The sequence below is a fragment of the Crocuta crocuta genome, unplaced genomic scaffold (assembly GCF_008692635.1).
Source record: "Crocuta crocuta isolate KB4526 unplaced genomic scaffold, BGI_CrCroc_1.0 scaffold253, whole genome shotgun sequence".
Classification (NCBI taxonomy): domain Eukaryota; kingdom Metazoa; phylum Chordata; class Mammalia; order Carnivora; family Hyaenidae; genus Crocuta; species Crocuta crocuta.
In genome coordinates this window covers 6,537,640-6,554,794 of record NW_027529451.1, presented here as the reverse complement: position 1 = coordinate 6,554,794, position 17,155 = coordinate 6,537,640, and the positions used below count along the sequence as shown (strand labels likewise).

At 36.4% G+C, this 17,155-nt stretch overlaps 1 protein-coding gene across 8 annotated transcripts in view; it reads right to left on the bottom strand.

Annotated features, from left to right (window-relative positions):
• Positions 1 to 17,155, bottom strand: part of RBMS3 (RNA binding motif single stranded interacting protein 3) — a 702,138-nt gene that overhangs the window by 99,926 nt on the left and 585,057 nt on the right. For 6 of the 8 annotated variants that reach the window (XM_077760752.1, XM_077760745.1, XM_077760748.1 and 3 more), the window contains exons 9-10: positions 13,427 to 13,523; positions 11,173 to 11,223 (exon numbers count right to left, since the gene is read on the bottom strand). In XM_077760752.1, coding sequence (XP_077616878.1) covers positions 11,173 to 11,223; positions 13,427 to 13,523 — 148 coding nt within the window. The remainder of the gene's footprint in view (positions 1 to 11,172; positions 11,224 to 13,426; positions 13,524 to 17,155) is intronic. The other 2 variants (XM_077760750.1, XM_077760751.1) reach the window with 1 other exon arrangement.

Here is a 17,155-nt window from a genome sequence, read left to right as displayed (position 1 = left end):
TAAATCAAAAATTAAAAAAAAATAGCATGTGTTTTAGTGAAAGATATTTTAGTAAAAGATTATTTTAGTGAAAGATACCATATACATATATGTGTGTGTGTGCGCACACGCATGTGTAGGTTACAAGGATAAATAGATATAAATATAGATACAGCCAGAGGCCTGGAAAAATAGACATTAAATATTAACTGAAATAATCTCTGGGTAAGAGAAAATTGGTGATTTTATATTTTAGTTTTCATTCATGTATATGTTCTAAATTTCAATGATGCTTTTAAATAACTAAAAGAGGTTTTTAATTTAAATGAATAATATTAGAATGCAAAAATAGATTATTTTTCTAAACACCAAAGTGAAAAATAAGTAAATACAATTTAAACTTTTCATAACTATAGTAACAAAATTATTAAAATGCCAAATAAAACATTCGAGAAATGTAAAAAGCATATATGGAGGAAAATTTACTACTCTATTAAAGGACTCAAAAACATAAAATAATTCTTGGTTAAACAACATGCTACTGAACAAAAATGAGTCAAAGAAGAAATCAACAGAGAAATAAAAAATATATTGAGACAAATGAAAATGGAAATAAAACATACCAAAACTTATGAGATGTAGCAAAAGTAGTTAGTTTTAAGAAGCAAGTTCAAAGAGATAAATCCTTACACAAATAAAAAATAAAGAGCTGGAATAAACAACCTACCTTTGTACATCAAGGGAGTAGAGAAAGCACAAAGCCCAAAGTTCGAAGAAGGAAGAAAATAACAAAAATCAGAGCAGAAATAAATGAAATATGGATTAAAAAGACAGCAGGAAAGATCAATGAAACAAAGAGCTGGGTTTTTTTTTTAATATTTTTATTTATTTCTAGGAAAGAGAGAGACAGCGTGAGCAGGGGAGGGTCAGAGAGAGAGGGAGATACAGACTCTGAAATAGGCTCCAGGCTCTGAGCTGGCAGTCAGCACAGAGCCCGACGCGGGGCTCAAACCCACGAACCGTGAGATCATGACCTAAGCGAAAGTTGGACGCTTAACCGACTAAGCCACCCAGGCGCCCCTTTAAAAATTTTTTGTTTTTTAATATTTGTATTTAGAGCTGGGTTTTTAAAATGATAAAATAAACAAACCTTAGCTAGATTTACCAAGAAAAAAAGAGAGAAGACTCACACAAATAAAATTAGAAAGGAAAGGGGAGACATTACAGTTGATACTACACTACAAAGAATCATAAGAGACTGCTATGATCAATTACACAACAAAATATAATTGGACAAACTAAAAGAAATGATAAGTTCCTAGATACATTCATCCTATCAAGACTGAATCATGAAGAAATAGAAAATCTGAATAGACAAATTATTAGTAAGGAGAATGAATCAGTAATCAAAAGTCTCCCAACAAACAAAAGTCCATGACCTCATGACCACTAATGAATTCTACCACACATTTAAAGAATTAATACCAATCTTTCCCAAACTATTTCCAAAAAAGAGAAGAGGAATGAACACTTCCAAACTCATTTTACAAGGCCAGCATTAATTACCCCAATACCATACCAGACAAGGACACCACAAGAAAAGAAAATATAGGCCATATCCCTGATGAACACAGATTCAAAAATTCCCAGGAAAGTATTAGCCAAATCTAACGATACATTAAAAGGATAATATACCATGATCAAGTGGAATTTATTTCAGGGACACAAACAGAAGGATGGTTTACTAACTGCAAATCAATGTGATACATCACATTAACAAAATAAGGATCAAAATCATATGATCATCTCAACAGATGCAGAAAAAATATTTGACAAAATTTAGCATCCATTCATGACTTTAAAAAAAAATCAACTTACAACCAACTAGGTATAGAGGAAATACACCTCACCATAACAAAGGTCATATATACGAAGCTCAAAGCTAACATGGTATTCATCAGTGAAAAGCTGGAAGCTTTTCCTCTAAGATCAGGAGTAAGACAGGGATGCTCACTCTTTTCACTTTTACTCAACAAAGTACTGAAAATCCTAGCTAGAGCAATTAGGCAAGAAAAATAAAAGGCATCTGAATTGGAAAGGAAGATGTAAAACTCTCTATCTGCTGATATTATATACAGAAAATCCTAATGACTCTACCAAAACTGTTAGGAGAAGTAAACAAAGTCAGTAAAGTTGCAGTATACAAAATCAACATACAAAAATCAGTTGCCTCTCTATATATTGACTACAAACTATGAGAAATAAAAATTAAGAAAACAACTCCATTTACAACTTCATCAAATAATTTTATCTAGGAATAAATTTAACCAGGGATGAAATAAATTGAAGAAGACACAAAAAATGGCACGCTATTCCATGATCATGAATTGGAAGAATTAATATTGTTAAAATGTCCATACTTTGTACCAAAAGCAATCTACTGATTCAATGCAATCCCTATAAAAATTCCAGTGGCAGTTTTAAAATAGAGGAGGGCACTTGTGAGGATGAGCACTGGGTATTATATGGAAACCAACTTGACAATAAACTATTTAAAAATAAATAAACAAAAGAAAATAGAAATACAGAAAATAATCCCAAAATTTGTATGGATCCACAAAGGACCCTGAATAGCCAAAGCAATCTTGGGAAAAAGGGATAAAGCTGTAGACATACACTTTCTGATTTCACACAGATTACAAAGCTATAGTAATTAAAACAGTGTCGGACTGGCATAGAAACAGACACAGATCAATAGAACAGAATAGAGAACCTAGAAAGAAACCCATGAATATATGGTCAATCAATTCCAACAAAGTTGCCAAGAATAAACAATGGGGAAAAGTCTTCAATAAATCGTGTTGTGAAAACTGGACAGTCACATTCAAAAAATGAAACTGGTGAAACTATCTTTCAGCATACACAAAAATCAACCCGAACTGGAATAAAGACTTGAATAACATGAAAATGTAAAACTCCTAGAAGAAAACACAAGAGGTAAGCTCTTTGACCTTGGTTTTGGAAATGACTTTTTGGACTTGACATCAAAATAGAGAGAAGAAAGCAAAAATAAACAAATGGGACTCCATCTTACTAAAACATTTCTGCACAATTAAAGAAACCAACAACAAAATGAAAAGGCAACTTATATAATGGAGAAAAATATTTACACATCATATATCCAGACATATAATATCCAAAGCACATAAAAAACTCATACATCTCAATAATGAAAAACCAGGGGCGCCTGGGTGGCTTNTGAAAAACCAAACAATTTGATTTTTAAAATGGGTAGAGGAACTGAATGGACATTTTCCCACAGAAGAATACAAATGTCATTAAAGAATGTAAAAACATGAATTAAATATGATCTAGATATCCCATTTCATGTACCTGTTGAGATGCTCAACATCTTTAATGATCAGGGAAATGCAAATCAAAACCACAATAAGATATCACCTCATACCTGTCAGAATGACTATTATGAAAAGACAAAAGATAATAAGTGTTGGTGAGCATGTAAGGAAAGGAATCTCTTGAACCTTGTTGGTGGGAATATAAATTGATGCAGCCACTAGTGAGAACAGTTTGAAGATCCCTCCAAAAAAAAAAAAAAAAAAGAATTAAATATGATCTAGATATCCCACTTCTGGGTACATATTCAAAAAAAATAAAAGCAGAATCCTCAAAAGATATCTGCATGCCATGTTCATTGCAGCATTATTCACAATAGCCAAGATCTGGAAACAACCCAGGCATCTGTCTGTGGATGAATGGATAAAGATGTTGTATATACATATAATGGGATATTATTCATCCGTAAGAAGGAAGGAAATCCTGCCATTTGTGACAACATGGATGGACCTCAAGGGCATTATGGTAAGTGAAATAAGCCTGGCATAGAAAGACAAATACTGCACAGTATCACTTATTTGTGAAATCTAAAAGGAATAAATACCATCAATCAATCAATCAATCAATCAACCCAAACTCAGAGAAACATATAATAAAAAAAAAAAAGTGTTTGCTGGGTATTGGGGGTTGGGGAAAACAGGAAGAGGTTGGTAAAAGGCACAAACTTTTAGCTGTAAGATGAATAAAGTCTCAGTATCTAGGTATATCATGATGACTTTTAGTTAATAACACTGTATTATCTAATTGAAATTTGCTATGAGAATATAACTAAAAGGCTCACTTTCTCTCATATACACATGAAAGATAAATATGTGAGATAATGGATATGTGAATTACTTAGATGGTGGGAGCTTTTCCAAAAGGTATATTGAATCACAAAAACACATACTTTAAGTATTCCACTTTTATTTGTCAGTTTTACCTCAATAAAGCTGAGGGTGGGAATAAGAAATTTTGAATAAATGGAAAGCCATTTTTTCTTAGAAATATTCAGCATAAATATGTCATATTTTCAGATTTCCCATTATTTAATATATAAATTAAAAGTGATCTCAATCAAAATTTCAGTGAACCTCTTTAAGCTGGCAAACTGCTACTAGAGTTAATCTGGAAATGTAAAATAGCTAGAGAAATTCTTGAGAAACAACAACAAAAAAATATGGTTGGGGATTAAGTCCTATCAGGTATATGTGGTATTAAAAAGTGATAATTCAAATACTAGAGTAATGGTCTAAAAGTGAACCAACAGAACAGAACTGAGTTCAGAAATACACCAAAGACATAAAGAGATTTATTGTATGGTAAAAATTGGAATGAAATCGTATATCAGTAGATGAAATATAGATGATTTATATGGCAGAAGTTGTTATGACAAATGGTTACTCATATAGGGAAAAAAGTTGGACAATAATCTCATGCCATATTACAAAATAAACTCCAAAATAATAAAACTTGAAAATAAAATCTACTATTAACACAATAATAAGACATATGGTGATACAATATTATATGTTAATTATATCTCAATTTTTAAAAAGTTACTAAACTCAAAAAAACCCAAAAGCAACAATAAAAAACACTAAACAGGGTGCCTGGGTGGCTCAGTTGGTTGAGTATCCAACTTTGGCTCAGGTCATGATCTCACAGTTCGTTAGTTCAAGCCCCACATCAAGCTCTGTGCTGACACCTCAGAGCCTGGAGCCTGCTTCAGATTCTGTGTCTCCCTCTCTCTCCGCTTCTGCTCCACTCATGCTCTGTCTCTCTTTCTTTGTAAATAAATAAACTTAAAAAGAAACACTAAACAAATAAAAACATACGGTGTTTTATTTATTTTTAACCTATGGTGTTTTAAATCTTATATTTAATAAGGCATTTCATATGGGAGTCTAGATGCTCTTAAGTACGGGCTGGCAAAACACAGTTTATAAACCAAATGTTCATACAGAACCAATTTCTGTAAATAAAGTTTTTTGAAACTCAGCCATGCCAATTCATTTATGTATTGTGTATGACTGCTTTCACTCTACAGCCACAGAACTGCCTAGGTGTGAAAGAGAGTGTGCAGCCCACAAAACTGAAAATATTTGTTGTTTGGGTCTTTATAGGAAATGTTTGGTGACCCTTGCTCTAAAAGGAAAAACTAATACATTCTAGACACATAATACTAATCTAAAGTTCTTCATGATAACACAAAAAAATTAACAGTAAGCAGAAAATATCTAAATTATCTGTAACAACATTAACTGATGAATTGCAATAAGATCTTTTAAAAATAAGAAGAGAAAATGAGCAAAATCAAATGATGAACTTGAAGCTCACAGTAAAAAGAAAAATTAGTCAATAAAGATATGAAAAGCAACTCAACTCCAACAGGACTCAGAGAAATAATAGTAAAATATCAGTAAGATACTGTTCATTATCACATCAACAAGTATTTGAAACTCAAGAATGCCCAGTGTTAATTGGGGCCATGGAGAAATAAACACTCTCACTTGGACTGCAACTTGACAATAATGTATATCCAATCTTAAACTATATATACTTTCTGTACCAGCAATTTATCCCATGAATGTTTTCTCACAGATGCTCAATATTACAGTCTAGAGTTTATGAGCGAGTACTAGACTTAACTTAAAGAGCTGTGAGTAGGAAATTGGTTAAAATGCCTTTTGGTGCATTTATGTAATGGTATATTATGAAGTGTTAAAAAAATGACATAGATTCATATGTGACTCATGCAATGATGTCCAGGACATTCTTTTATTGGGGAAAAATAAAGCAAGTTGCAATAAAATATTTGTAGAGTGATCTAGTATAGATGTTAAAAAATACGTTCACATTTACGCACAAGTACATATAGATTTTCATATGCATAAAAATTGACTGGACGGTGACATAAAATTTTATTTCCTAGGTTTCTTTCTGGAGAGTAGAACTGATGAGTGAAGGGGTCTTTATGCTCTACGCACTTATAATCTATGAACCTGGAATTTCAGTTTTAATGGATTTTTCTTTATTTTTGCAAAAGTATTGTAGAATTTTGAAGTTACATTTAACACCACAAAGCCAGCACTATTTTTGTTTTTACAGTAGTTAAAGTCTAAGAGACTTTCTGTGGAAATGGCTTTGTCAAAGTCACAATATGAACAAATACACAGCCCAGCAGTAAATTTAAAAGGAGGGGACACTCAAAAACAAAAATAGTTGCTCCTCCTAAGATTATTCGCATTCAATTTGCATTCTCTTCCAGGAGAAATAGTATATTTGGGTTAGAGTCGTTGTTGTTTTGATTTTGCTATGTATTTAAAAAAAGATTTGGCCAAGTTAACTCCTTTGGTAGCAAAAGCATTTTGACTTTGTTACTTTGCTAATGAAATTATGAGATTTAGGATTTTTGCTCAGCTCAACTGTTGGAGTAAAAGGATAATATCTGAAAACCTTGTTTTCTGAACAGAATTCAAATGACTTAGATATTCTTTCCACATTAGGTGATGTGCTTTTACAGAAAACAAAGCTACAAATTTATAGGATACAACCTTTAACAGTAAGTCTTAGGCCTGGTCTGTTTGCTGGCAAGGGATGACCAAATCAAATGTTCTGGAGCTTTCGTAAACAGCCTTGTAGCAGAGGGGACGTTTATATTTACTATTCAGCTATAAACTTTAGGTTTATTAATCATAAAAGTCATAATTCAGCCATGCATGGCCACAAATCATCCAATGATTCAATAGGGCATCTTGCATTTCTTAGAATGCTGTAATTAGATAAACAATTTGTAATTAAGTAAAAATGAAAGCTGACCTTTCTCCTTGAGAGAAAATAATGCTAACTGTAGGAAGAACAGAAGATTTATGATTCAAATGAACCTAAATACAATTTAAGGGAATAGGACTATGCTTCTTCTTGGGAACTATCATCTTTTCTCCTTGTCAGCACAGATTTACAAAATATCCAATGTGTTGCAACACAGGAATTTCAATTGTGCATTCATATAAGATTCCAATGTAACATGATGCTATGCAGAGTAGATATTTGCTGCAATCCATCATCTATTAAAATTCTGTCAGTGTGATGGGGAGTTTCAGAGTGCAGTACAGATCTCTGCACTGAGAAGGAGCGACCAATAACTGACTGCACTGACAAAGTCAGCAATTTTACTTCTCCACAGCAAAAAGTGAATTCCTAATCTCATCCAACAGTGCTTTCTCCTGTGTGTGCTCTGGGGAACAATGACAAAGTGTGAACAGAAATGCTCTTGCTGTCCTAAGTGGGGTTTGACAACTTTCCAGGGGACCCAATAAGGTCCCAGAGTCCACTAACTGACAGAGAACGGTTTTCTCGCACAAATACCAGTAGGACGGTTACAACACAGTCAAGGAGACTTTTATTCCCTCTTCCTTGAGAGTGAAAGACGTCTCATAATCTTTTTCCAAATCTATGAAAAAGTCCATTACACACAGCTTAGCAAATTACATCTCTAAGGAAACAAACTTGGATGGCACACTTCGGTTTCATGTTTATGCTTTCTGTTCTCTTGTCCCTTGTCTCCTTTTCCTCCTTTCCATCATTTCATTTCTCTCTCACTGACCATTACCTGTCTCCTCCCCCTACCCCCATTTTAACCATTCATCCTGGTAAAGACCAGAGGCACAGTGTTTTACTCTAAAACTTTCCTGAAGTCTCTTTGGATACAAGCCTGGTTGAAATCTTGGAGTCCTTTGAGCCAAGCCTGAAAGAGAACCCAGGCTTCAGGCTCCACTGTAGGAGTCAATTTGCATTCACAGCGAGGGGGAGAAACATGTTTACATGCCGAGCTTCTACATGCGATTTTCTCAAAATGGCAGAAGAGAAAACATGAATGAGGAGAAAAGTTGTAAGCAAATCATAATTATGGCAACATATTTGAGATATGTAGATATCGACCCCTTGAATTTATTTGTAAAGTAGGTTCCAGTTACAGACAGAAAGGGGGTACCCAATAGGTCTTTTTCTTAGAATTAAGGATTGAATGGTTTAGTAAGTAAATGAAATAAGTACCCATCTAAGCAATTTATAGCCATAGAGGTTATCTCCAAAAACTCATTAGCAAAGTAGTTAAATAAATAGTAAAAATGTAGTATAAACAGGTGATTATTGCTTATTCTCAACTTTCTTCCTATACCAACTCTCATTTTATATAATTTGGCTCAACTAAAGTATAATGTGCACTGTACTTTTATAACTAAATAAGAATAATAGTAATTCACTGAGTGTTTGCTATTTGCTAGACACTATTTAGGAGCTTTAACACATTTTCCCTTTTATGAACACAGTATATAATTATTTAAGCATTAGCATGTCTGTATTACAGATAAGGAAACGGTGGCTAAGAAAGTTTTATTGCCCAGAGTTCCATAACAGAGAAAGGTTTCCTATCTCAAAGACCCTAACCAAGAGCTCATGCTGTTAATCATCAAGTCATTCATTTGTTTTTTTTCATTCATTCATTCATTAATTAATTCATTCATTCAAGATCCAGGTATTTGGTTTATCTGCCTTAGATTGCTTAGGTATTTTTGTATTATTAGTATCATTCAGTGATTAGCCCCCATTTTGATGATGAGATGAAGACTGGTTGGATAAGGTTATTTATGCAATATAGACAACCAGTGAGACTGTTATTGGGAAAAGACTTCTGTTTCCATGACACTGTTTAGCCAGTTTTTCCATGCTAAAGACAACAAAGTGGTGGGTGGCCCAGGCACTCCTTTTTCCGGGAATCTGCCCCGGTCACAAACACTGTATTTCAAACCAAATGATCTCAACACAAATGTGATGCACCGTCTAGTTACGGGAACTGATAAGACATCAGTGAGCAGTAGCCATAACAAGAAATATCTAAGGGGATAAATTCACACACACACACACACACACACACACACACAGCTATTGCTGGAGGAAGATGTATGAGAAATAACGCTTCCAAAAAATGGGGCTGAAGCTAGGATGGAGGACGAAGGGAAGAAAAATTTTGCTGAGGTCCTGAGTGACAGTTGAAATAAAGACACATACAAACACCTTCCTTTCTACTGATAGTTCTAGAAAGACTGATAGAATCTTACATATTTAGATATCTGGAAAAATATTTGGATTTTGCCAGATGTGCATTCCCTTTGGTCACAGTGAGATGGTCCTTCACCTCACTGTGAGGACTAAGCTAGCATTAGCACCCTGTTGATGAACATAATGACTTTTTAGAAGGTAGCTGTTTTCTTCTAGAAAGTCTCCACTTTAGAACTTGGCAGAACTTCTTCCCTTTTCCTGTATTGGCTCAATCTATGGTTTGGCAATGTATTTTGAATTTTACCTCATGACTTGGATATGAAAGTATACTCTGGATTCACTGTCTGCTGGTGTGATTTACAGAACACAGACCAGATGAACTCACGTAGCCCCCAAGGGGTGTAAATACAAGTAAATAGAGGGATTTGCAAAATACGGTCTAAAGTTCTGCTGTATTAAGCTATACATGTTTCATTCTTTAAATAAAAAACAAACTATCAAAACATTAGAAGCAACATAGAATGCTTCTTATTAAAAAAAATGGACAAAGCTCATATATGAAAACCAGGTGCTATGATCCTTTGAGTCCAAGAAATGGATGCCTGTGGATTTAGTTCCCTGATCTTTAATGTGTGCTACCTTATTTATATTTAGCTTTTAAATGGGTTAAAATGAAGCACTGCTTTGTCTTTGTACAGCTAATACAAGAAGGATAATGGCAATAACAATATATAGCATATTGTATTTTAAGAACTATTTTCACATATGCTCTCACTTGATCCTTCCAATAGCCCTGTTAATATAGTGACAGAAAAGGAAACAAAGGCACAGATGTGAGCATGCCCAAAAGAATACAACACAGAATTTATCACACAACTTCCTGTCTCCCCTACTTGCCATGCTCATAAATATATTGCTATTGAAATCATGCTATCTTATACTTTTACAGAGCTAGAAAACTTGGAACACCTAGACAAAGACACATGGAATCATTAGCCTTCAGTCTAGATTCAAATGAAATGTGTAGTATTTTCCCTTGGGACTGATGTCCTATTATGTCACAAAGTGGGAAATTGGCAAGTAGAAAATAGAGTTTGAATATTTTTAGAAGAGGTTTTTAAAGAAGAGAATGGTTCTAGTTAGCTAATATTAAAAAGAGTATCTAACAACCTTGCTTTCTATCTCTGTATCTCCACCTTTTAGTAGACAACTGTCTTCATATTTCAAATATATTTCTTTGAGTGACCACTTGGCCATGATACTAAAAATTGCCCCCAAAGGATATCAAACAGCATCCAAAGAGAACAAAACATAACAAGAGAAGGAAAACAAAAAGGCTTTACCCCAATAATAGATTTAATTGTCCAGAGTTCAGAATTCCTGTGTGAAGTAGAAATTCCCCATTCATAACAAATGGTTAGACATCAGCTGAGGAGGTTGACTATTTCCTCTAAAAAAGTTTGTTCTCTCTCTGTCTCTCTGTCTCTCAGTCTTTCCTCTGTCTCGGTCATCTCTGTCTCTCTTTTTCTTTCTCTCATCTCTCTCTCTCTAACTCTACCATCTATCTATTGTACATGCTTTTGTAGAATTTCAGGAACAGCTTTTCATCTGGAAAATATGGCTGCCTGAAAGAGGTATGAACTCTAACAAAAGCTTTACCCCAAAGCTTCTATGCATTACAAAAGCTTGCACTTGGATAATAGAAATATTTAGCCTCAGGTGACTGAGAACACTTACTGTTGGTTGCATAACGTATGGCGGATGAGGCATCCATGAAGTACTCTGGACCTATGCATCAAACAGCATTTATTAGCACAAAGCAATCACAGAGCGAACTTGGTTCTTGCGTTCAGTGGAGTCACACTAGGTCATAAGAAAGTGGAATCCATCTGACTTTACAGCTAATTAGTGCTAAGAACTGAGGATAGACAGGAACTTCTTGGACCTGATTACCAAAACATAGTAAAATAAAAAGCAAATTCCTACTTCATAGGTGCTTGCTGCAATGCCCATGAGGACCAGGCTGGGCCTTGGAGCATATTTTGAGGTTGGTGTTGAAGGCTAGAGACTGTGGAAGCCTCAGTGACCTCCTACTCAAGGGTCAACGCCCAGGGATATGAAGCCAGTAACAAAGAGTTGACAGCTAAAACTTCCTCATTTCCTTTCATTCATTCTAATTTCAAATTCTCAAGTGATCTCTTCTTGGAAATAAATCTCAGTGGTAAAATCTGGGGGAAGAATTAAAAGAGATCAATCAGAAATTTGGGGGAGTGCTTTGGGTTAACCCAAGTTATGCAAGTTTGTGATATTTTTCTTTCCTGGTAATTGGTATGGCGAATCAAAATGAGAATCCAAGCCAACCATCTGTTCTGAAATGTGCCTTGTCGGCCAAATGAGAAAGTCAGGATTGTCACATAGAGAACCCTGTAAGACTTTGTTTTCAATATACTCACACTAACAAAAGTGTCAATGCACTTTAGGTTAAAAAAAAAAAAAAAGAAAGTGGTGAAAGGCGAGAGTCAACAACATAGGAAATTGCTCTGATTCCTTTTCTGAGAGAAAAGGAGCTAGAGTTAAATTCCACTTATAAGCCCTCCCAAGTGAAATCACTTTTCTGTGGATATTTTATTCATGTCACCAAAGTGCTCTATGCTGGGGCTCAGTGGGTGGTCTTGGCTGAAACATAGGCCAGGATTAGGAAAAAATGGGTAAAAAAACCAAACAAACAAACACAAAAACACACATTGCAACCAGGCAGGACTGCAGGAAAAACAAAAACTGAACAGCACCTGCACGTAGCCTCATGGGTCCCGAGGAAAGGCAATTAAGAAATCATCCATTCTGAGACCCTCTATTGCAATTCACATGCAAGTCTATTCCATTCACCCACCGACGTGTATCAAGAAGCTAAGTGCAGAAAAAGAATGAAAATGATCTGTTAAGGAAAAATGTGTATCGTCTCGAGTCTGATGCTCTGACACCTTGGACACCCTGAAATGAAGGATGCAATGGTTGAATAAGGTGAAACTTCACTGAATTAGTAGCAGTCAGCAACATTACAGTTTTACCCATTGTGAAGCATCCACCCCCACCATCTGTAAAATACAGACACACGCATGCACACATGTACACTCTCTCGTGCTCTTTCTCTCTCCAAAGTTTTGAAAAGCTGACACTAGATACCCCTAAAGGGAGCATCTATAGGCACTGTCTAATCAGAATTAGAAGAATTATCTGAAGAACAATGTGAGGCAAAGAGAAGCAGGGAGTGATAGCACATTTCTGACTCAAAGGAATAAGACCAGGAGTATTTTGGGAGGGAGAAGTTTGACTATTTTAATCCACCTGTGTACTTAGAATTAACTCGCTACAGCATCTGCTTTAGGACACACACTGAGTCTTGGATTTTTGTTTGGTTTTTCGACATGTCGAGCCCGTGAGGTCTCTTTTGACCTCTGTGGGACTGAGAATGAGGTAAGAGCAGGAAGCAGGAATCACTTTTTACCACTTTGATAGTCCTCCTCATTTCTTAGGGAAAACAACTTACAACTGTCCATGTGGCTTTGCACGGACGCACAGGACCACTATGACAAAATGAGATGACAACGGTAAAATATCCTGGAGGGAGTGAGGGGAATGCCAGATGTGTGCTTGTAGAAAAGACACATTAGGGAACATGACAACCCAAATAGCAGATAACCAACAAAGTAAGTTCTCAGCGGCAAGAAGGCTGCACTCATGTTGGCTGGAAAGGAGCCTCATCATAAAAATCCAGCAGGAAGAGTGGAGAGCACAGTGGATTTTACTCTTCAGGGACATAGATGTGATCGAGCCCTTCAAAGTGTAGGTGAAGCCTTGAGGCTTATTACTTTAAGGTCTGACTGCAGTGTCTGAGGACAATTAAAGGAAAAATTCTACTGTGTCCCTTTGGCCTTCACATAGCCTCCTGGCAAGAAAGACGCTTCCTCAGGTGCAGGTAAATTGGACATACCTGGTATGTGGAGACAGGGGAAGCAGCAATGAATGGCGTGAGAGATGTCTGTGGAATCATGCGGTTGGTTGCAATACTGTACGGTGAAGAATAAAATCTGCAAACAGAAAACAACAACAAAAAGAAGATTCATAAAGCTGCTGCAATGCCTGAGGTGCTGCTCAAATGCTACCCAGTGCCTCTGGGAAACACAGAGTTCCACCCTCGTGTTTTTCCACAAGCTGTGAGCAGGAGCAGCCAGGAGATTTATAGTAGTTGATTCCACCAAGAGAAATAAATCATTCTGAACAAAATGACAACTTGGAGTCATCTTCTAAAATGGGCTGCACAAAGTCTCTTATGCCAGGTGAGTGTCATCGTCTGTTTGACCAACAGATGGGGAAAAGCCATGGGCCTCTCTTTTTTTGTTTTTGTCTTGTTTTCTTCTTCTTTTTTAAAATCGCTTTTATTTTTAAGGCAGTACATTCTACAGCTCTCTGAGAGAAAAGGAAAATGAGAGCACCAAGCTTTATAAAGATGGCCAATGTTATGTGTACACAAACTGCATCTATCTTTTCAGTCAAGAAAGAGGGTCATCTCCTAGAGAGTTCTACATAATTTGTGCTAGGCAGAAGCCCCAGCACTTATGCAGAAACAAAGCTAGATGTTCTCTCCCTGAAAAGAGAAAAAGTGAACAATGTGTGGTTTGTGTGTGGTTGGGGACAGGGATATTTTCCAGATCAAATGAAGGCATTTGGTGGAGATTCTGGACCTCTGGGAGATACTCCTATAGACTGGAAAAAAGCCCTGAGTTTCAAGTCCTTCAGGGCCCTTTGTCAAACCATTACAGAATGGTACTGGGCAAGATCAGGGCTTCACAAACCAGGAGAGGTATGATCCTTCTACAGATCATTCAAAGGGAAGCTTCTAGGTACTTAAATCAGTGATACACCCATCTCTGCTCACTCCCTACCCTAGAGTTCACAAGTCACCTAATGCTCAAATTCATCAGCACATTTTTCAAATCATGTTTCTTCCTTCCTGTCTCACTGGTAAGTGAAAGGCCAGAGGGGCCAGCCACAGAATGAAAAAGGCCAGGTCGCCTTTGATGGATTATTTCACTGATGTGAGGATAGATTGGGAAAATGGGTCTCAGGGGTAATGGAATCATTTCACTTTGCTGTACTCTTAGCAAAAATCAGCTACTACTTTTTATTTTTTAAAAATAGCATAACTGAGGTTGGAGTTTTGGGATCAAAGCTTCATCATCCCTCAGAGGTCACTGGTATTTTGAATAGAGACTATTATGCGTTACCATTCTAAAGAAGCATTCTACAAGCCTCCTATTGAAGGGAGAGCTGGATTTCAAGGCTTCCAGGATTCAAGGAGTACATTCTTTAATCTTAGATTCTATAAATGTCTTCAAGCAAGGATTGGGGGACTATCGCCTTAAATTTACTTTATCCAGCTCTCAACAAGGATTATAAGGTCGTATTCTTTTGGTTAAAAAATTGCAGCTGGAAAAATTACTGTGTTACAGTGGTACTGTGTACTATCCATACCCACCTGACATCTAAGTTTAAGTTGTGCAGTTAAAAAAAAATGATATTGACTGCATATGGTTAGAATGGCCCAGAAAGAAAGAAGGAAAGAAGAAAAAGAAAAAAGAAAATCCTATGCTGACAAGTATTTAGAGAAGGTGGAATTTTCATTCGTGGCTGGTGGAAATGAAGAATGGTATAGTCATTTTGGAAACCAGGTTAATTCCTTATAAAGTTAAACATCCATATACCTTCTAACTCAATAATCCCAGTGGTAGATATTTCATTTACCCAAGGTAAATGAAAACTTTTGTTTCTACAAAAACCTTAATGCAAATGTTTATAGCAGCAGTCAATAAAGACACTTGCCAAAAATTGGAAACAAACCAGATATCTTTCAACCGAATTGATAAACAAACTCCTGTATATCTGTATCGTGGAACGCTACTAAGCAATAAGGTAAGAACTACCAATACATTTAACATGAGTTAAAGAATTATTGAGCATTTACAACGTGTACCAAAGATTGATAAGATTCTAAAACATTCCTTAGAGTTTCTTTGTTTAGCCACTTAAATTGTACCTTGTTGGTACATTACTCAGCCTAAAATCTTCCAATGGCTTTTAACTGCAATGCAAACAAAATTTGAAGTTCTAGTATTGGCTGGCACAAATAGGCAAACACCTACCTCTTTGGTAATTTTCTCCTAGGCTCTAAACCAGCCGGCTAGGTTCCAGCCACACTGACCTACTGTCACATGATCCTATCATTCTCAACTCCATCTTGGGCCATGAAACTTATAATCCCCTCTACCTGCATTGAGCATTTCCAAAAATTTCCCTACGGCTACACCTTTCTCATTATTGGTCTCACTCAACTGTCTTCTTCAGAGAGGCCTACAGTCGCTAAAGTAGCGACCACCATCTCCATTCTAATTGTTCTCTATTCTTGTCCTGTAATTTACCTTTTTCCTTCCATCCAAAGTAGTGATCTGTGAAAATTTATTTATGTATGTTAGTGACTGAATGTCTGTGTCCCTCCAGAATGCATATGTCGAAGTCCTAAATTTCAATGTGCCTGTATTTAGAGATGGAACTGCTTTGGAAGAAATTAAGGTTAGACAAGGTTGACAGTGTGGGGCCCTGATCCAATAGGATCAGTGTCCTTACAAGAAGAGACACTAGAGACTTCTCTCTTTCCATGAGCACTCATGGAGGAAAGGCCAGGTGAGGACACTGTGGGAAGGCAACCATCTGCAAGCCAGGAAGAAAGTCCTCACCAGAAATCTAATTGGCCAAACCTTGATCTTAGACTTCTAGCCTCCAGAACAATGAGAAAATTATTTTTTGTTGTTTAATGCCACCTGAACCATGGTATTCTGTTATGGCAGTTGAGCTGACTAACACAAGGTACTTATTGACTATTTCTCCCTCTGGGATGACAGCTTCGACAAAGTTGAGGACACACTGGCTTTGCTGCCTGGAATAGAGCCTTAGGCATAATAGATACTTAAGAACCATAGGTTGGGGCACCTAGGTGGCTCAGCCGGGTAAACGTCTTGACTTTGGCTCAGGTAATGATCTCACGGTTCATGAGTTCGAGCTCTGCGTTGGGCTCTGTGCTGACAGCTTGGAGCCTGGAGCCTGCTTCTGATTCTATGTCTCCCTCTCTCTCTGTCCCTTCCCTGCTCATGTTTTGTCTTTCTGTCTCTCAAAAATAAATAGACATTAAATTTTTTTTTAATAAAGAGCCATAGCTTGAATGAATGGATGAATGAATACAGAGAAGTTTAGGGAAATAAGTAGTGATTACAGTACAGCATGGCCAATCCCAAGATTCTATACAGGAGCATAGAAGATAGGTCCCCATAGGAAGCTGAGGGGTGAGAACCCAAAGAGAAGCCAACATCACAAAGCTAAGGTATATGTTCAGTGGAGGCTTGCATCCTAAGCATGGGTTGTATTAGTAACTAGGGAAAACAAGTCTTTATTTTATAAAAATCATGATTTGCATTTAAAAATCTCCTTTAGGTCTTATCCTTGACAGATCTTATTTATGAGAAGTGAACCAAAAGACCTCTTCCATATTCAGGGCTCACAATGACTCCACTCCACCCATGACAACTCCATGACCACTCCACAAACAATTTTTCTCATTTCTCATGCAGCGGTTTGACTTCTTTTAGAAACCCAATTTCTACTTCTTCCA